The sequence below is a fragment of the Pseudophryne corroboree genome, chromosome 1, assembly GCF_028390025.1.
Source record: "Pseudophryne corroboree isolate aPseCor3 chromosome 1, aPseCor3.hap2, whole genome shotgun sequence".
Taxonomy (NCBI): Eukaryota; Metazoa; Chordata; class Amphibia; order Anura; family Myobatrachidae; genus Pseudophryne; species Pseudophryne corroboree.
In genome coordinates this window covers 368,383,884-368,405,269 of record NC_086444.1, presented here as the reverse complement: position 1 = coordinate 368,405,269, position 21,386 = coordinate 368,383,884, and the positions used below count along the sequence as shown (strand labels likewise).

The following is a 21,386-nucleotide window of genomic DNA, read 5'->3' as shown; positions in this document are numbered from 1 at the left end:
CTGCAGGGGGCTCTGGCCCTCTTTGAACGCTTCGGGGTTCCGGTTGCACCAGAAATGACGGAGGGTCCCTCCGCCTCCTTGGTTTACCTCGGGATTCAGATTGATACGGTCGGTGGTCTCTGTAGGCTTCCTTCGGACAAGGTGTTGCGTTTACGTGACGGTATCCTATATGCGCTGGCCGCGGGCAAGCTCACTCTCAAGCAGGCCCAATCCCTATTGGGCCTGTTTAACTTTGCTTGCAAGGTTATCCCCATGGGCAGGGTTTTCTGTAGAAAATTGGAACGGGCTACCGTGGGGGTTAGACGCCCGCATCATTTCCTTAGGTTGACCCTCGAAATCCGCCGGGATTTACGTATTTGGGACGATTTTCTTGTTCGTTTCAACGGCATCTGTATTTGGCAGGAGGCGGTCGTGTCTAGCCCGTCCCTGGAGCTTTTCACGGACGCCTCTGGCGCTTTCGGATTCGGCGCTTATTTCGCGGGCCGTTGGTGCGCGTCTCCTTGGCCGCGTGCCTGGCTTAGCAAGGGCCTCACTACGAACATGCTGTTGCTGGAAATTTTTCCTATTCTGGTCGCTTTGGAATTATGGTGCGATGCCCTGTGTAACAAACATGTGGTCTTCTGGTGCGACAATCTGGGCGTGGTTTTTGCCGTCAACCGCCAAACTTGCCGGTACTGCGGGTCATTGCGCAGATAGTCTTGTTATGTTTGGTGAACAACATTACGTTGCAAGCCAAGCATGTCCCTGGCGTGCGTAACGAAATTGCAGATGCCCTGTCACGCGGCGATTTGCAGCGATTTAGGCGCTTGGCTCCTACAGCTCTACTCCATGGGGAATCATGTCCTACTTCTGTGTGGCAGGTCATCCACCCGGTTTGGAGGCGTTAGCCCACAGGTCATTGGCCCCTGCAACTTTTGCGGCCTATCGGGCCGCCTGGGAGCGGTGGTGTCGCTTCCTCCTGGAGAAAGGCCAGTGTGGTAAGACCTCTCATGATTTACTTTTAGACTACATCTGGGTTTTGTACTCTGACGGGATTTCGCGGGCGTCTGTTAACAGGGTTCTGGCAGGTATATCTTACTTTCTGCAGCTTCGGGGGGAAGCGGATTTTACGAAGTCCTTTTTCCTCCGGCGGGTGTTGAAAGGTTGGGCTCGGGCGACTCCGCCCCTCCCGGATACTCGCCAGCCGATCACCGGTGCGTTGCTGAGGTGGATTTTGGGATCCCTACAGAGCATTTGCTCTTCGGGATACGAGGTTCGCCTCTTCCGGGTGGCCTTTACTATGGCCTTCCACGGTGCGTTCAGGGTGGGTGAGCTGGTGTCCGTCTCTCGGGCTTCTGCCTCGCCCATGCTGGAGGCCCATGTCATCGTCCGCCCCGACGGTTTATGGTGCAGGATTCAGCGCTCCAAGACTGACGTAGCCGGCAGGGGGCAGTGGGTTCGAATGGGTCCGGCTCGTGCGCGGGGCATTTGTCCAGTTTCTGCGGCCCGGGCTTATTCGTCCATACGGCCTCCAACGCCCACCGGGTGGCTCGTCCATAGCGACGGTTCCCCATTGACCAGATATCAATTCCGGTCAGTTTTGGGGCGTTGTATTTTGTACCTGGGTCTATCTCCGGCCGACTATGGGACTCACTCTTTCCGCATTGGCGCTGCTTCAGCTGCCGATGCGGCGGGTTGGTCCGAGGTCGAAGTCCGGGCACTGGGTAGGTGGAGGTCTGGTGCAGTCAGACGCTATATCAGGCCTTTTCCTCCCAGTGCGCCCCTTTGAGGACTAGCCGCTCGTCGCAGTCGCACTTTGTGATTACGGGGGCCTTGAGGAATTTTTGTTTTAACGTTGGTTTTTAATTACGGCTTTTGCCGGCTAACGAAGTTTTGTTTTTGCCTCAAGTCAAATTGGGCGACCTACCCCCCCCCCCACTCCCTCCCCGTTAGGGACGCAGTTAGGTTTCCCATTTACATACCTTATTTATTTCATTTCTTAACCTTCGTCACACCCTTCTTTTGCAGGACGGCGGTTAGATCCGCACTTTATATGGTTTGTCGGCCATTCCTACATCTATTGGCTGTCCGTGTCGGCTCTGGCCTGCGACACCACCCGGTTTCCGGAGCTGCAGGCTGTGCGCTGGTTGGGGCGTAAAGGCCTCCGCTGGGATGGCCTGCGGGACTGGCTTCGGGCGGCAGTTGGCCGTTTTGGGTACCCCCTGATTTTGGTCTTGCATCTGGGTGGCAATGATCTGGTACGCCGCACTGGGCTCGACATTCGCCTCGAGATCAGGCGTCAGCTACTGGAACTTATGGCTGACTGGCCATTTTGCCTCATCCTCTGGTCAGACATCGTCCCCCGGCGGTCTTGGCACGGAGCCTTTAACCCCGGGGCGATTGACCTGGTTCGGAGGCGGGTCAATTCGGTCGTTGGTCGTGCTGTCCTCCAGCATGGCGGGCTGGTCGTGCCGCACGGTGGTATCTCCTACCGTGATCCGACACAATACCGGTCTGACGGGGTGCATTTGTCGCCGGCTGGCATGCTGATCTTCCTGGAGGACATTATTCACATTCTTCGGTTCCTTTAGATAGTTTTTTCCTTTTTGATAGTCCATTTGGGTTTTTTCTTTCGTGCTTTCTTAGGTCTCTTTAGTTAGTTTTTCTGTTCTGTTGTGTGGGTTTTTTAGTTCGGTGGCGGTGGCAGGTTGGTAACCTGGCAGTTGGCCGGTTTCCTGAACGGTTACTTAAATTTAATTATGAGTTCACGGTTAGTCAGTTTGGGTGTACTTTGAGGTAATTTTATATCTTTTAGAATTAGTTTACGGGCATCATTTTACCAAGTGGGTCCATATAATTGGTATAAAACATATGTGGATGGCGGGGCTGGTGGCCCAATTTTTTATCCCGTAGGGGCGGAGCGTACCTCCGTCCCTGCAACTGTTGGTGGATAGGGGTAGTTGCAGAAGGTCGACCCCTGTCCTTGGATTTTGGATTTTTCGATGTCTGGGATGGAGGCAGGAGGCCGATCCCGGAACATCTGGGGCAGGAAGCTCCCTCACACATATGTTTTTTATTGCTTGTTTTTATGTATTATAATGTTGATCACCCATGTTACGTTTATTATGTTTAACCGTTCTTCTCCCCGCCACCTTAGTTAGAGAGGGAAGTCTGCATTTTAGTTTTAGTATTTAATAGGCCTCCCTCTCAGTCAGAAAATAAAAGCTGACCCCTTTCACGCCAACTACAGTTGTGGTGTCTTTATTTCATAAGATAAGTGTGCTTGAGTGGCGCGTGGATGCATCTGACGTGTGAGGTTTAAGACTGCGTAGGGAATATAATATGACCATAGCAGCATAAACGCACTGTCTGGGCTTGCGGAGCGCTGCTCAGTGCATCACTTTGGCCTGGAAGGGGTTAAGGTTTTTTGTAGTGGAAGGAACGTAGATGGAGGAACCGGGAGGCTATTGGCTGGATTGTGGATAGGGGCTGTACTGCCATGGATATAGGTTGCTAATCCACCATTTCCTGCCTCTTTCAGTGTCTTCACGTAACCCGCCCTCCCGCCCTGAAAAAAATTGGTTTTGTTTTACTGTTGGGTTCATTGTGTCGGCTTTCGGTGGCCGGTTTTCTGAACGGTTACTTAAATTTAATTATGAGTTCACGGTTAGTCAGTTTGGGGGTACTTTGAGGTAATTTTATATCTTTTAGAATTAGTTTACGGGCATCATTTTACCAAGTGGGTCCATATAATTGGTATAAAACATATGTGGATGGCGGGGCTGGTGGCCCAATTTTTTATCCCATAGGGGCGGAGCGTACCTCCGTCCCTGCAACTGTTGGTGGACAGGGGTAGTGGCAGAAGGTCGACCCCTGTCCTTGGATTTTTCGATGTCTGGGATGGAGGCAGGAGGCCGATCCCGGAACATCTGGGGCAGGAGGCTCCCTCACACATATGTTTTTTATTGCTTGTTTTTATGTATTATAATGTTGATCACCCATGTTACGTTTATTATGTTTAACCGTTCTTCTCCCCGCCACCTTAGTTAGAGAGGGAAGTCTGCATTTTAGTTTTAGTATTTAATAGGCCTCCCTCTCAGTCAGAAAATAAAAGCTGACCCCTTTCACGCCAACTACAGTTGTGGTGTCTTTATTTCATAAGATAAGTGTGCTTGAGTGGCGCGTGGATGCATCTGACGTGTGAGGTTTAGTAGACTGGAATGCAGCTGTCAATTCACTTGTTTCTCGTAAATGTGCAGCTGGGTTATTATGATTGCCTCAGCCAGAAAATGGATCCCGCTACAGTATGTAGGCAAGAAGGACAAATTCAGAGGATAACCCACCTTGCTTGTGGAGATCCTCTAGCATTTTCTCTGCTATGGGACCCTCATAGAAGCTGTCAGCTCCTTTATCTGCCAGCATCCTGAGAGTGTGCCCTAGCTGGGTGAAGTTTACAAACTGTCCTTCCTTTAACACTTCCTGATCCTTACAGAACAGCTCACTAGGAGACAAAGAGACACAGAATATCACGCAGCTTCCTGTGCAGCTGATTACAAGGTATGTATCTAGAAGACGGAGAAAGGAATCCACACAGTCATAAACATGTATAAGAGACCTGGCCAACCTGTGGCTCTCCAGATGTTGTGAAACTACACATCCCAGCATGCCCTGCCACCACAGCCGGCGCAACCCGCTCAGCAAGGGTATGCAAAGCAGGGAGGCGCTCTCCTCCCTCTGATAACCTGCTGAGCAGTATTACGGTACCATCTTCGAAGCACCGCCGCGCCGGTGGCAAGTACAGAGCAGTGAGAGCTCTGCTCTAGGAGGAGGGGTAGTGTGGGCAGAGCGCGAGGATCGAGTGCCAACAGCGTCAGAGCAAGGATTGGGACTGGGAAGGAAGCTGCTTCCAGGGCTTCCAGAGGCAGGCTGACTGTGACGCTGACCCACAACGCAACATGGAGGGGGAGGAGCGGAGCGCTGCTCAATAAGTGATGGTAAGTGGGAGACCTCGAAGGTACTGGAATGGCCGGCCCACCACAGACACTTGAAACCAGGGCACAGCTACACCTGGTGTAATGGCTGAGGTAAGCAGATCAGCTGAACAGACAGTACACTGTCGAGGAGGGGGAGTGTTTTGACAGAAAGAGAAACCACTGGGGTGCAGAATGACAGTGGTTGGGAGAGAACACAGGGGCGGCTGGGGTGGTGACACTGACCTCGAGAGAACACAGGGGTGGGGGGTTACACTGGCCTGGAGACAACACAGGGGTGGGGGGTAACACTGTCCTAGAGAGTACACAGCAGTGGGTGGGGAGTGACACTGGCCACACAGGGGTGGGGGGTGACACTGGTCTGGAGAGAACACAGGGATGGGGGGTGAAAATGGCCTGGAGAGAACACAGGGGTGGGGTGACACTGGCTTGGAGATAACACAAGGGTGGGGGGGTAATTCTGGCCTAGAGAGTACACCGCGGTGGGTGGGGAGCGACACTGGCCACACAGGGGTGGGGGGTGACACTGGTCTGGAGAGAACACGGGGGTGGGGGGTGACAATGGCCTGGAGAGAACACAGGGGTGGGGGGTGACACTGGCCTGGAGAGAACACAGGGGTGGGGGGTGACACTGGCCTGGAGAGAACACACGGGTGTGTGGGGGGGTGTCTAGGTCGACACACATTAGGTCGACACCTATTGGTCGACATTGAGTAGGTTGACACAGGCAATATATCGATACAACCATTAGATCGACATGAACAAGTTCGACATGGAAAAAAGGTTGACATGAGTTTTTGACAATTTTTTTCATTTTTTTAACTTTTTCATACTTGACGATCCACGTGGACTACAACTGGGAACGGTAACCTGTGCAGAGCTCCGCGGTAGCAGAACGAGGCACCTAGCCCGAAGCATGGCGAGCGAAGCAAGCCATGCGAGGGGACAGGGTGTCCTAATTGGAGTTCCCCGTCACTTTACGAATAAAACGACACCCCAAAAAAAATTTTAAAAACCATGTCGACCTTTTTCCATGTTGACCTTGTTCATGTCTTTCTAATGGCCGTGTCTACATATTTCCTGTGTCGACCAATAGGTGTCGACCTAATGTGTATCGATCTAGACACTCTCGACCTTGAGTTCCATACCCGGCCACACAGGGGTGGAGGGTGACACTGGCCTGGAGAGGACACAGGAGTGGGTGGTGACACTGGCCTGGATAGAACACAGGGGTGGGTGGGGGGTGACACTGGCCACACAGGGGTGGGGTGTGACACTGGCCTGGAGAGAACACAGGGGTGGGGGTGACACTGGCCTGGAGAGAAAACAGGGGGGGGGGGAGTGATACTGGCCACACAATGGTGGGGGGTGACACTCTCCTGGAGAAAACACATAAGTGTTCGGTGACACTGGCCTGGAGGGTACACGGGGTGGGGGGTGACACTGGCCTGGAGCAATACCATGGTCATTGTGTGTAATTGGGCACTACTGTGTGTTGTAACGTATATAAGGGGTATTACTGTGTATCCCTTTATTAAATATGAGAAGGAGGGCACAAATTTATAGTTTGCAGGGGGGCGCCAAACACCCTAGCACCGGCCCTGCCTGCCACAGTTTTAGCCTTACCTAATAACAAAGCTGTAGCAAAGCATGATGAGACTTGTAGTTTTCCAACAGCTGGAGAGCCATAGGTTGGCCAAACCTGATGTATAATATGAAACCCTAATAGGAGGTGCATACATTCATTCGCCTGTAAGCATAGAATTTTTGAGGCACATGTTCAATACAATTAAATGGAATTAGCAGAAAAAGCACACAAAAAAAAAAAAAGATCTTTACACCCAAATCTTCATGAGCCGCTGAGTATTTCAAGTATGTCGCAGTGTTACGCTGGGCAAACACACAATGCTGTTTAGTGTATATACTACTCCAGCTCTTGTACTTACCACAAACTATGATTCTGTATTAGTTTTTCGAAGGGTGTCAGGAATTTGCTTAGAACAGTTGAGATCTTTATTCCGTCTTTAACTAAATTAATTGTTGGCTCAAAGAGTGATTTCCATGGTAACCGTCCATGCTTCTGGTGTGCGACCTTGTATCCTCTTAGCTCTCCTGGCACCCCGATCCATTGCACTCCTGCATGGGACAACCTGAGGTTAGGGGATACTAGATCAGTTATTACTGTAACCCTTTACTAAACAGCCAACCAAATACAGTGATGTCTCCAAACTTTTTACATGATGCAGTTGCATCATTTCTCTACCAAAGCTGGATCTCTCTGTCAGACACTGCATTGGCTGCCAGTACCTCCAGGGCTGAATACAGGATTTCTCCTCTCATCGATAAAGCCATCCAGAACACATGCTCAGGAAAGGTGCCCATTGTGCTCTTTTCAGATCAGAGCTGCATGGGATGCGGTCACCATGCCGGCATTCGGGATGCTGGCTGTCAGAATAACGATGCCAGATTCCTGACACCGGTGAGAATACCAAAGCTGGGATCCTGACATTAATCACAATGCCAGCACCAGAATCCCGACTGTCGGCATCCCGAATGCAAGTATCCCGGGGCTGGGAAAGGGGGATCGGGTGGTGGGGATTGGGGGGGGGGGGGGGGGGGTCAGGTTTAGGCACAAATCGGGGAGGTTAGGGCAAGGCTGCGGGGGAGAAGGTTTGGGTTAGGATGCGGAGAGGGAGGGTTAGGCACCGCAGGGGGAAGCTTAGGGTAGGCTGCGGGGAGGGAGGGTTAAGGTTAGGGGGGTAGGAGGTTAGGGTTATCATACTTACTTAGTAGGTGTCGGTATCCTGCGCATCGAGATGCTGCTGTCGGTATTCTGACCACCGACATCCCAAGCGCAGGGATCCTGACACGAACCCGGCAGCAGAATAGACTATAGCGGTACCGTGCCCACACCTGGATTTTGCAATAGACCTGGTGAAGCACAGTTCCTTCCTGGCTATCTAAGAATAGTATTTGATCTATGCCTTCTATAAAACAGTATCAGTATAATAGTCCCTACTAGTGTTTAAGTTAGTACAATATTAACATATATCACTTAAGTCTGCCACCCCACCCAGTATGCATCAAATTTCAGAATCTCAATCTCATATATCCAGGGGCTCTGACAGCTCTGCCGGGCCCAGGTAATGGGTGGGGGTGGGACCAGGGCCCCCTTCTGGTCCTCCCCAATAGCCCTGGATAAAGAATACCCATACCCCCCCTTCTCCGCTTCACTGTATATACAGTACAGACTGCTGACACAACTCTGTAATGCAATGCACAATCAGCAAGATATTAAAAACTATTTCCTCAACATCTTGGTGAATTTAATTTTTCATACCAATGGATGGAAGGAAGGTGGAGGAAGTGGATTCGGGTTCACATCATTTTCCCAGACTTGTTTTTGGGTTGACACCATTTTTGAACATACTGAATTGCTAATTTTATTTTGTTCTGACTGGATAAGTGCTCTTAATGTGTGTTTTGTTGTACTCATATTGGAAGTATTTATTTGATGACTTATATGTGTACAGTATGTCATGCTTCAATAATGAAAAAATAAATAAAAATCTACATCCTCTTCATAAGTCTGATGGCAGAAACATAACCAGAAAGACATTTTTACTTCTCAAGAACACCGGGAAGCTCACAGACCAACAACAAAGTTTTGGATTGTGATAGCCAGTTGCACTAGTTAGTTGCCTGCTATACTTCCAAAATCAACCAGATTGTTAAACAAAAGTTATAGAGTATGTGTCACAGAAAAAGCTTCAAAGGAATAGAACCATGAGTCAATAATACCACTTTTACACTCGCACTCCCGGGTCACTCCCGGGATGCTTCCCGGGATGCATCCCGGGATGCATACCCGGGACTGACCCCTTTCACACTGCATTAAGACCTGGGATCGACCCGGGACAGCCCCATTTACACTGATCCCGGGATATCCCTGCAAATGCATTAGTATGTCATTAGAAATGGCCTTGGGCTCAGAAAAGATGACATCAGCTTTTCTGAGCCCAAGAAAGCTCCAATCCAAGTCCTTTTAACAGTCCCGGGATAGTGAATCCCGGGACGCAGAGCCGGATTAAGGGGGGGGCCTGGGGGATACGTACCCCGGGCCCCCCTTTCCAAAAGGGCCCCCTGCCACACCGCAGATCGGATCTCTCTTCCGATCCGATCTGCGGTGATGTGCTCCCCAGCTCCCGTCCTCACTGCACAGCTGCACACAGACAGGACAGCTGAGCTGAGCGACGGCTCAGCTGTCCAATAGTACCTACCCCCCCCCCCCCCCCCTCCATCGCGCCGCTGACTGATATTTATTTATTTATTTTGTCACGGAGGAGCTCCGCAGGCTGTTTCTATCATGCGGCAGCTACCTCCTCCAATCCACTGAGACGCTGGCTGAATGGACACTAGAGGGAGCTGCAGCGCACAGCTCCTGTCAGCCTCAGGAAGCTACTGTACTATCATGGAGCTTTGAAGCAGAGAGCTGGCCGGGTGAGGCTCCACGGACTCTGCAATAATCCTCCAGGTGTGTGTCTCACAAGTTGGGGGGTGCTGATGGGTCCCGAGGAGGAGGAGTGGAAGGGGGTCTGATGCTGGCCTGGTCAGTGCTCAGACACTGTATTCCACTCTGCAAAAGAGTGTACAGCATAGGTAGAATCACAGGCCTGGGGATGTGGGCAGCGGTTTTCTGTGGGGGGGGGGGGGGGGTTACTTTAATAAAAAATGGTGGTTTATTTTCTATAAATGATGGTGGCTTTGTTTTTTTTTTACCTTAGTGTGAAAGAGGTGTGTGTGTGACATAAATGTATATTTACTGCATATACTGTAACTGTGTGTGTGTATTTATGACATTCAGGTGTGCTATAGTGTATGTCCCCACGATTCCAGACCAAGGAGTGCTGCCAGTGCTATATATATATATATATATATATATATATATATATACACACACACACACACACACACACGCGGCACTCCGTTGATAGCACCAACATTCGCTTGTCAGGGTGCACTCATATATACAGTGTGTATGTGTGTGTGTGTATGTATATGTATATATATATATATATATATATATATATATATGTGTATGTATTTATATAGGAAACCCCCCTGTAAAAATCCTGCGTTTGCCCCTGTACACCCCAACATACCCTACTCCAGTCCCCCCATACAATACACCCCATAACCCTCTACCCCTGCCACACACCCTATTCCCCCACATACACCCCATAATCCTCTACACCCCACACACGGCCTAGTCCCCGTGTTCACCCCACATCCACCCAAATTCTCTAACCCCACCACGCATCCTACTCCCACTGTCTCCCACATTCACACCCCATAAACTCCCTCCTAACCCCCACACCCGGGAAGGGACCTCTTCTGGGATATACAGTGGAGGGACGGGGACCAAAGGGGTGTCAGGTACAGGAGGCACAGGGGAGTGGGTATGTGAGGCTGACAAGGGGCATGGTATACAGCCGGCTCGAGGCTTGTGTTGTACCCCACTAGTCCCTGCGAGGCCCTGGGTGTGTGTGTGTGTGTGTGTGTATATATATATATTTATTTTCTGCCTTCTCTATTAGGGGCCCCACTCTGTTAAGTGCCCCGGGCCCCCCATGGTCTTAATCCGGCTCTGCCGGGACGGACCCTTTCACACTACACAGCTTCCCGGGACGGTCCCGGGTTCAACCCTGCTTTTGACCTGGGATGAAATCCCGGGATGCTCGTCCCGGGAAATTGTCCATGTACCCATTTACACTGAGAAGAATCCCGGGATGATGCGCGTTCACGTGCAATATCCCGGGATTTTCCTGCGAGTGTAAAAGGGGTAAGAGAAGAAAGCAACCAAAGTAAATGTACCTGTTTTTATTCTCTACTACAGATCATGCATGCCTCCAACAACACACACTGTTACTGCACTTTACTTGTCCTAGGTAAGGTCTCAAAACAAGTGATGATGGCGGTCACATGGCTGACATCGGCATTCCCACAATTGGAATGCCGACATGGGATGAGGTAATTAATTCGCCTCTCCCCTGCCCCCAGCCCTAACCTTAACCCAGCTGGGGTGGCGGCCAGGGCTAAGATAGTGGGGGTGGCAGCTAGGGTTAAGTCACAGGGGGAGGTGCATGTACGGCTAACCACCCCCCTCTAGTGCCTAAACCTAACCACCCCCCTAGCCCTAACCATAACTGTCACCCTGATACTTACCTTCTCTAAGATTCGTCCTTTGCGGTACCAGTTTTTTTTATTCATTTCTAAAGCTACAGGGATTTCGGTGCCACCGAATCCCCTTGTTGCAATATTTTATCTTTACAATGGGGATGTTACCTCAAGGGATAGATACGTGATGGGACATATTTTGATTGCTACAAAATCTCTTATAGCTCATCACTGGCGCTCTGACATTATACCACTGCTTGATGCTATAGAAACTAAAGTCCAGGGACCCTACTCAGTATGGATCGCATACTGATGATTTTTGGGCCACCGCGCACGTGCATTAATATGACTTAGAGTTGCTCTTTTTTACTACCTTTTTATTACCATAATGTGGTTTTATTGTACGCAATTGATTTGTCAATTCCGGTCTGAATCCGTGTCTTACTATATCTTGTACATGTATTCCCACCCTCCCTTTTTTCTTCTCCCTCGCTTCTGTTTTTTTCCTTTTCCTTTTCTGTTTGTGTTATTATGATATATTATTCTTTGTTATACCATTAAAAATAAATTTTGGAGAAAAAAAAAAAACTGGCACTGGTCAACCGAGACACACTGACATGATTTGCAGCAAACTGGGTCATCTTGCTCCTTGGACCAACCACTTCAGTGGGAAAAGTAAGCAGATCTGGGAGGCTAGTCTACTCTCCTGGAAGAGCTTCCCAAAATTTGGGAGTCTCCTTGACAGTATGGGACAGTAGGAACTTATGTTTATATGCCCCTGTTCCAACTTATCCTCCACAGAACTGTGATTCAGTAGCCTAAACTATGGGAAAATAAATATTGTGAGTTTTCAAGTGGACAGAAGGATTGGTCTTTGACAACTGGAACATCGGAACTTTTAGTTGTAGATAGCCCCTTTTTTTTATAAAATCTACTCAGCTGTCTAGGCAATACTGACCCAGAATGGTAAGACTAAGTAACTACTTTGCTGGACCCGCCTTAGGATAGTTCAGTTTTCAGCATTTTTCTATGATTTTCTTTTTCCCCACCATCTTTAGGTGGCGATAACATAAGAATTATTGCAGCATTACTCATACCTCTATGACTCTTGTTAAAGTTTACATACCAAGTTAGACCAAACTAATCGACGTTCAGGTGGAGAGTCTTATGCTTTGCTATATATACTGTACAATAATAACACAGAACTGCAACCTAAAAGCATGTATTTTGCTTTCCGACTGTCTATAGCTCTTACCTGTTTTCAACCCGCTAGTGCTAGAACACTGTTTTGTTAAATCATGAGGAGATCTGCTAGGCACTGTCTCCCGAGCGTTTATGACCTCCACTTCTCCTACAGTATATAACAGAAAACATCAATAGGATTTAGAAGGAACTCCTGTACATACTTGTGCTACTGACATAGTGATGATTAAACAAGGAAACCTACCTGTAGATGCATTATAAATGGTAAAAATGACACCGCCCCCAAGACCCATGCTCTGTGGGTGTATCACTGAGGTACATATCAATGCAGCAATCGCACTATCCACAGGAGAGCCTCCTTGCTTCAGAATGTCCCTGAGAGAAAAAAATATTGATTTACATATTGTAGAGGCCAGATATGTAAAAGGATGGGTGGTTAGGAATCCTAGTGTTAGGAATCTGTTCTGGTTAAATGGGCCTGTGTAGTACAGGTGTTCACCAGTGGAAGCTGAGTCCAGGTAGCAGCCCCCACTGGTGACCAACGGTACTACACAAGTCTATATAACCAGAACATATGTCTACAGGTAAGCTTGGATAAAGAGATTTGTTTTTAGCAGGGATGTCTGATGGAAAGGATCGGAGAAGCACAGGAGAAATCTGGATTTGGGTTTGGGAGGAGGTGATACGTGAGGAAGCAATCATTTGAAGTGTGAAGAAGGTGGTATGGAACGTGAGTGGCAATGATTTTGATGGTGTAAGGAAGAGGGAATAGTTGATGGCTTTGATGGTGAGCAAGACAAATTTCAATTTACTTCTGAGTGCTAGGGAACCAATGGAGTGATTGGTAGAAGGGGGCAGCAAAGGTGGAGCGTTGCAAGTGGAAAATGCAGTAGTTGAGAATAGTGGAAGTGGGGCAAGGTGGGAGATAGGGTGGTCATTGAGGAGTCAGATACAATAATCAAGGTGAGAATGGGAAAGTGACTGGATGTGGGGAGATAAGGAGTGTGCAGAATGATGCCTAGACATCGGACTTAGGGAACAGAGGAAATGGAGGTGTTGTGTTTTCAAAGGTGAGGGAGAAGTGGAGGGGAAAGACAAAGAGGGGGGATAATATTTCAGTTTTATAGAGGTTGTGTTGGTGGGGAATTCAAGAAGAGATGGCTGAGAGACAGTAGGTAATATGAGAGAGGGCAGGAGGGGAAAGGTCACGAGAACAGAGACATTGTTGGGTGAATATCAACAGAAAGGGGGAATACAGGTGTGGTGAAGGCAGGACTGGATACTCGGAAGAAATTATTGGACAAGTAGAAAGAGTGGCAATGCAGTGTCACAGATGCCAATGGACAGTTTGTAGGAGGTAGGGGTGGTTGACATTGTCAAATGCTGCCGTGAGGGCGATATGGATCAGTATAGACAATGGACCATTTGATTTTGCAGAAGCAGGTCATTGGTGACTTGATGAGGGCAGTTTCAGTTTGGTGTGTATGAAAACCAGAGTGCACAGGGTCAAGGAGTTGGTGAGTGTAAAGGAAAGAAGTGAGTCAGATGTTGACAACACACTCAAGGAGTTTGGAGGTATAAAGGAGAATAGAAATGGAATGATAGAGAGAGAGGAAGGGTCAAGAGATGGTTTCTTGAGAATGGGGAAGATCATGCATGTTTGAATGAGGTAAGCAAGGTACCTGGGGAAGAGGTGGGAGGATTGGATTGAAGGAGCAGGTGGTGGAAGATAAAGAGAAAATGCCTCAACTTCAGTATCTGGGACAGGGGATGATACAATGTTTGCAATCTACTGGTAAAGGGAGGTGGAGAGAAGTATGTAGGGAGGAGATATCACAGTGAATGGAATTGATTTTGGAGGTAAAGATGGTGGAATGAGAAAGGGTAGAGATGGACAAGGGGAGGGGCAGAGGAGGGAGAATTGAAAGTAGTGAAGAGGCGGTGTGGGTTAGTCAATTTGGAGTAGATTAGACATTTCAAGTAGGACTGTTTAGCAAGAGAAAGAGCAAAGCTGCAGCAGGAGAGAATGATTTTGGAATAGAGAGAGCAAGTTTCTTTAGGGTCATTCAGCTGAGCATGATTGTTTTCAAAGAAAGTGTGTTAGGGTTGGGTGCCAAGATTGAAGTGTGGATCGTAGCAGGCTAATGATGACATCTAGGGCAGTAGAATCTAGGGAAGAAGTGAGGACTCAGTTACAGAGGGAGACAGCCTGAACAAGGTAGGAGAGGGTGGGAATGGGGAATAAAAGAGTGACAAAGGAGGAGAAGTGAGAGTTTGGAGATTATGCCTAGTGATAATGGCAAGTGTCAGTCAACCAGGCTATCTGTAAAAGAAATGGTTAATTCAGCTGGAGAGTAATGGACACACACCAATAGTGTATCACTCAGTACTCTGATGTTTATTAGAACCACAGGGGTTTATAAAGCTTCTCAAGATAGGTGAAAATATTTGCTTACAGCTTATGCTCATTTTCAGCTCTGCAGGTTAGAATAAATTTGAACAAACCATTATTTAAAATTAACTATATCACTACTATAAACAACCATAGGTGTTCTTTAAGGAAATATCCAAAATACAAAAGATCCTCCTAGTTATGTTATTTAATTTAACTCTCCTATATCAATTTACAATGAATATAACATCACAGTCTCTTTCTGCAAAACATCTCTTTATAGCTACAGCTGCAGGGTGATTCCATACTTGCACAGTCTGGATATGTTCTCTGAAGAAGCTGATTTTAACAGGTGCAGTATGATATGCCGGCGCTTGGGATCCCAGCACCCAGCATACCGATGCCAGGATCCCGATCGCCGGCATGCAGGCAGCGGAGTGAGCGCAAAAGAGCCCCTTTCGGGCACGGTTGTGCGCTACATGTGCCACACGATTTATTCTCCCTCCAGGGGGGGTGTCAGGGTTCCGGCGTCAGGATGGTGAGCGCCGGGATCCCGACAGCCGGCATATCAAATGCCTCCCGATTTTAACACTACTGTTCAGCATGATAACTGAAGAACTTGATGTTGCTCTAAGACATTTTCGGATTAAGCAGTGTTCAATTATTTTATTGTGGTTACATTTACAGATTTATCTGTATGAATTTGTATGTCATTTGTATTAAAATTAACTTTCGGTGTTGTACGTCAATATTCTCATAGTGAGTATTTGTTAATGAATACAGAACTATATTGGTGACTTGTTGCATTTCCAGCTAGATTGTGTATTTCAAGCATAAGTCCCGTCCTGCTTTGGATCAGTGTTTATTTTGTCGACAAACATTTTGACTAAAAGTATTTGTCAACAACAGTTTATTTTAGGACTAAAATTAGACAAAAATAGACTAATGGGCTCTATACACTGGCAGATAACACTGAACGAAATGAACATTCTCGTTCATGAATGAATGGGAACTCGTTCATATCGTTCAGTGTGTAGGCACCAACGATGAACGATGCGCGGCCCCATGCTCATTCATCGTTGGTGCCCCGTCGCTTATGCATGCAGGCCAATATGGACAATCTCGTCCATATTAGCATGCACAGCTATGGAGCCGGGTGATGGGGGAGTGAAGAAACTTCACTCCCCCCAGTCAGCTTCCCCCAGCGCCGGGTCGCTCTCCGGCCGTATCGGCCTTCGGGAAGCTCAGCGGCGGGTCGACAAGTGTGTAGGGCCCATAAAATGAAAACTATGAGCAACTGACTACATCTTAACTAAAACAAAGCAACAACAAAAAAAAGTGACTAAGCCTAAAACTAAATTTAAATTTAAAATCCTTCCCAAAATTAACACTGGAAGTAGGGTTTTACATTTTTAAAGAACAATTGAGTTCTAGATATTTGCAGAAAATAAATACGACCTGCTGTGAAGGAAATATGATTCTATATTTCACTTGTTTGTTCTGACAAACTTGAGACATTCATTTGTATATGATATATGGGAGTACTACGGTAAGTCAGGCTCAGTAAAGTGTAAAACACAGATAAACATAGAGAATATATACGATTAACAGAAAAACCATGGACCTTGTCATGTCAAACGCACAAAACAATAAATGACTGTAGATTTTTTTTTTCTGCAATGTGATAAATGGAAAAAAAAGGTAGCACTGCCTAGATAATGACAATGAAAATATTACAAGCTATAGCATTTTAACATCAAATTGCATAGTGAGAAAAAAGAAAGCTAAAGGGAAAGAGAAGAAAAGGAAGAAAACATAAGTAAAAGAAGGAATAGGGAAGTATAAGACATGAAAGAAGGGTAAAAAGAAAAGACGATAAGAAAAAGTAGGAAAAACAAAGGCAAAAACGTAAGAGTATGATGGGGACTGAGAGAGTAGATAACAACAAAAGAAGTTGTATTTCAGTTAAGACGTCACAACATAGAGGATTCACAAAACTAATAATAGCATTATGGATTCATAAAAAGAGAGATAATAAACAACTGATTGAAAGATTTATATTTATTTTTGTTCATTTTTAAGAAAGGCGATAGAGCGAGTACCACAAGGTATTTTCAAATACCTTCCAGATACGGTGCTGAGGTGATGTAGGCAGATTTCCTATGAAAATACCCCATTTCTTGTAGAGGAGCTTTACTCCTTTATCTATATGGAAAGTAGACATACGGTGTTCATGAAAAAGATCTTCTACAAGAGCAAGTTCCCATTCCTTTTCACTTGGAGCTGTTGGATTGATCCAATGACTCAAAATTAAATGCTTAGCCACAGTAACCATAACTATTAATAACGGGATTAAATTCAAAATATCAAATTTCGAGAGCCATGAGAAGAAATTCGCAAATATCATAGGTCTGACTGACATATACAGGTCTAGGTGGAAGGCTTTGTTCACATATTCAAGGAATTTGTTCCAGATTTTTTTTCTATTTCCCACAAGACCAAAAATTGTGAGTTAAAGTGGCATTAAACATTTTACATTTAGGGCAAATTCCCAGCTGTAACGGGTTAAAATGTTTCCTCTGAGAGGGCGAAATATACATTCTATTCAACACTCTAATATGGATCTCTTGAAGTCTGGCTGATCGTAAGCTTTAAAGGACCGAATCAGTGCTCTTGAGGATTTCAGCGATCTCCGGAAAATCAGGGATTCCTTTCTTCCAAGCTAAATAAAGTTGGAACCAGGAAGGGGTATTAAATTCTATCAAATCACTATAAAGGTATCGGATTCTGGGGGTCATTCCGAGTTGATCGTAGCTGTGCTAAATTTAGCACAGCTATGATCATCTTCCCTGACATGCGGGGGGACACCCAGCACAGGGCTAGTCCGCCCCGCATGTCAGTCCGGCCCCCTCGCACAAATACAAAAGCACAGCGGCGATGCTTTTGTATTTGTGGAGTAACTCCCGGCCAGCGCAGATCCTGTGGCTGGCCGGGAGTTGATCGTCGATGCCACTACGCAGCCACTCACGAAGCCACCACGGCCCGCCCCCCCAACGGTCCGACCACGCCTGCATTGGCCGGACTGCGCCCCCTAAACAGCGGCTTAACGCCACCGTCCAGCCCCCTCCCACCCTGCGACCGCCTCTGCCTGTCAATCAGGCAGAGGCGATCGCTACTGAACGATCGGCAACGGCGCATGCGCAATTCCGACCCGATCGCTGCACTGCGATAAACTGCAGCGAGCGATCAGGTCGGAATGACCCCCTCTGTACTGGTGTAAACAGCAGAAAGCAAGGGTATTATTAACTATAGGGGAGTTCTACGGTTGGAGTTCTGATTTATGTGTATTGATTTGATAGCCAGCAAATGAGCCAACTACAGTAATGGTTTCGAAAATAGCAGGGATGGAGGTCAAAGGGTCAGTTATAAAAATGAGCATATGGTCTGCAAACAAACTCAATTTAGATTCTATGCCTTTCATAGAAATGCCTTTAAACAACGGTAATTGTCGCAGTGCGATCGCTAGTGGTTCCAAAGCTGCCGCAAACAGTAACAGGGATAGGGGACATCCTTGTCTGGTTCCTCTGTGGGTTAAAAAAGGAGTTGATAAATATTTATTTACAAATATTTGGGTCGACGGGTTATGATATCAAATTCGTAGAGTATCAATAAATTGGTGAGGAAAGCCAAATCGTTGGAGTGTCTCAAACAGGTGATCCCACGTCACTAACTCAAATGCTTTTTCAGCATCTAATGATAATAAAAATGCAGGAACACCTGTATGAGAATCCTCCAAGGACTGCAGGACAGTCTGGATCTTCCTTAAATTAGTTACGGAATGTCTTCCCTATATAAAGCCAGTTTGGTCATTGTGGATTATTCCCGGAAGTATCAGCTTCAGTCTGTCGGCCAAAAGCTTTGTAAACAATTTGTAATCAACGTTGAGAAGTGCTATAGGTCTGCAGGAGGAGGGGAGTGTAGGGTCTTTCCCTGGTTTAGGTATGACACGAACCAATGCGGAATTAAAATAACGAGGGACAGAGTGAGATGAGATAATGGAGTTGTAGAAAGCTGTTAGAGGTCCAGTAATTTTGGGAGAGAGAAGCTTAAAAAACTCACCGGACATACCATCTGGGCCAGGAGTTTTCAATGGTTTGGGGGTTTTAATAGCCTTAGTTACTTCTTGGATCGTGAACGGAGGAACAAGGGAGTCTGATTGGTCTGGGGTAATTTGCAGTAAGGAAACATTTTGCAAAACAACTGTTTATTACATGTATCAATCGAGTCTTGGGAATAAAGACGATCATAGTAAGAATGAAAGACATCTGAAATTATCTTACCATCATAATGCATGGTGGCATTATCGTCTCTTAGGGCAACAATATGGTGAGGACCCTGATCAGTTTTGAGAAGATTGGATAGTAAACGACTAGGTTTGTTCCCAAACTGGAATATATTATGTTTACCCGATGTCAGAAATCTATTGTCTATCTGAGTCAGTATCTGGTCAAAATGTTGTTTTGCTGCTTTATATTTATTTTTATTATCAAGTGTAGGGGAGGATTTCAAACTGTGAAATGAGGAGGTGAGCAAGGCTTGAGCTTCACGTTAAGTAGAGTCTTGTTCCTTTCTAAACTTAGCCATATAAGTAATAATGTCCCCTCTCAACACTGCTTTGGCAGTTTGCTAAAATAGACTAGGGTCCAATTCATGGATTGAGTTACAGTATACGTGTGAAAAGCTTCCCAAGACGTTTCCAGCATAGACTGGAATTTTTGTGAAGCTACCATTTTGGCAGGAAATCTCCAGTGGGAGGAAGGACCTAGGACAAATTTACTTTGTAGTGTTAATGAAATAGGGGTGTGGTCTGAAATTAAAATAGGGTCAATGTGTGCATCAGTGACCCTGGTGGACAGGCTATAGGAAATAAAAAAATAATCTAGGCGCAAGAAAGTGTTATAAGTAGCAGAGTGGCATGTATATTCCAGCTCGATGGGATTGCATATCCTCCAAATATCTATAATTGGTCCAACATGTATTTCAAGTTTACTTTGGAGAGGCGGGTATTCTGAGAGGCAGGACTTTTTCTATCCAGTACTATCGATGAGACTAGATTCATATTACCACCCATAATGACCGGAAGACTGGCATAAGGCCTGAGGAGATTTGTGATGCACAGATAGAAAGATTTATCATAGACTGTGGGGGCATAGACATTACATAAGATGTATCTAGAACCTTCTAAAGAAATATCTAATATAATAAATCTACCTGAATCATCTACAATCTGATGGTGAATGTCAAACTTTAGACCCCTTCGGATAACAATGACCACTCCTCTTGCTTTAGAGTTGTAAGAGGAAGAGGCTATAACATGTCAAAGTCGAAAAATATCATGAATCACTTGCCTTGTACTAACCCCTCATGCACATGCCCGCTGCACGTGCACACGCTCTGCCGTAAGTGCACATATCCGCAATTTGCGTAAGATCGCTCCGGCGATCATGCGCGGAGTATGCGCATTTACGGTAGAGTTTGTAAGCGTCTAGCGTGCGACTCGATCATAACATATTTAACCCATATAGCGTATATTGTAGTGAATATTCCCCTTAACAATGTCAGCAAGTATGTTTAGTTTAAACGGTTCTTGGACAGAGAGATTCCTCTTTGCATGATAGGAAGGGTCAGATAAAGGTTGAACGGTGGTGTCTAGTATCCAGCTGTAGAGTATTTTAAGGGTAACATTTCGGTGTTAGTTAGGAAAAGATCGCTCACACCTGCGTATAGTTATGTACAAAAGTAGTTTATGGACATTAATTGTATTTTGCTGTTCATTATCCATGCGGGGGGAATCCAGAGGATACCACCCACTACAGCAGTTGGGGAGAGACACAGCCCACCTGTTCGAACCCACCTATGACCTTTTGTTATAATGCAGAGACACATTCCTGTGTCCAATGAACCATGAGATTATAGGGACCATTGTATTGTTACTGTATGCTGTGTATATAAAGACCGCCATTGCCTGCCCAGTCACTCACTCTCTCTGCAAGGTTTTCACATTAAAGGCTGAGGGCTGGAATCCAGGACGCGCTCGCGAATCATCCCCATGTATGTATATTTCTCTGTAGCCATTTTGTTCGCCATTGCTCATGTTATTCTCTGTTATTGTGTTAGATTTTGATGTTAGTTTGTAGTGTATGATATGTATTGTTTAACCTTTTATTAGAATCTATCCACAGTGGCCTTAGAACCATGTGGTTTTCAAATACAAGTCAGTGCTGTGTTGTCACTTTCCTGCCAGGGCTTTCAAAGTGGTTTAACCTGTTTAAGCATTGTTAAGGTGTATAAGCATTGTTAAGGTGTATGCACTGCTGATACTTTGTATCACCAGCACTACTTTAAGTTTAAAGGTATAGTGCTTTGCTGCTAAGGTTTAAAGTATAAGCATATCCTTACACTGTTTCATTACTTAAGGTTTACTGTATATCATTCTGTGAGCGTCTGTGCCGCTCGTGTCTCGCGCCCACGGCCTAGCGTCTGCTACGCTAAGTGCGTACCCTTACGGTACTCACTGCGCCAATTGCGTACTTAGTCCATAATAAGTATATAGCTTACGTTTAAAGGTGAAATTTGACATTGTC

The 21,386-nt window shown here is 46.4% G+C and overlaps 1 protein-coding gene across 1 annotated transcript in view; it reads right to left on the bottom strand.

Annotated features, from left to right (window-relative positions):
* The window catches only part of GGT5 (gamma-glutamyltransferase 5), a 231,551-nt gene that overhangs the window by 72,593 nt on the left and 137,572 nt on the right, over positions 1-21,386 (bottom strand). Inside the window, exons 4-7 of the mRNA XM_063935507.1 lie at positions 12,595-12,725; positions 12,403-12,498; positions 6,917-7,106; positions 4,323-4,480 (exon numbers count right to left, since the gene is read on the bottom strand). Coding sequence (XP_063791577.1) covers positions 4,323-4,480; positions 6,917-7,106; positions 12,403-12,498; positions 12,595-12,725 — 575 coding nt within the window. The remainder of the gene's footprint in view (positions 1-4,322; positions 4,481-6,916; positions 7,107-12,402; positions 12,499-12,594; positions 12,726-21,386) is intronic.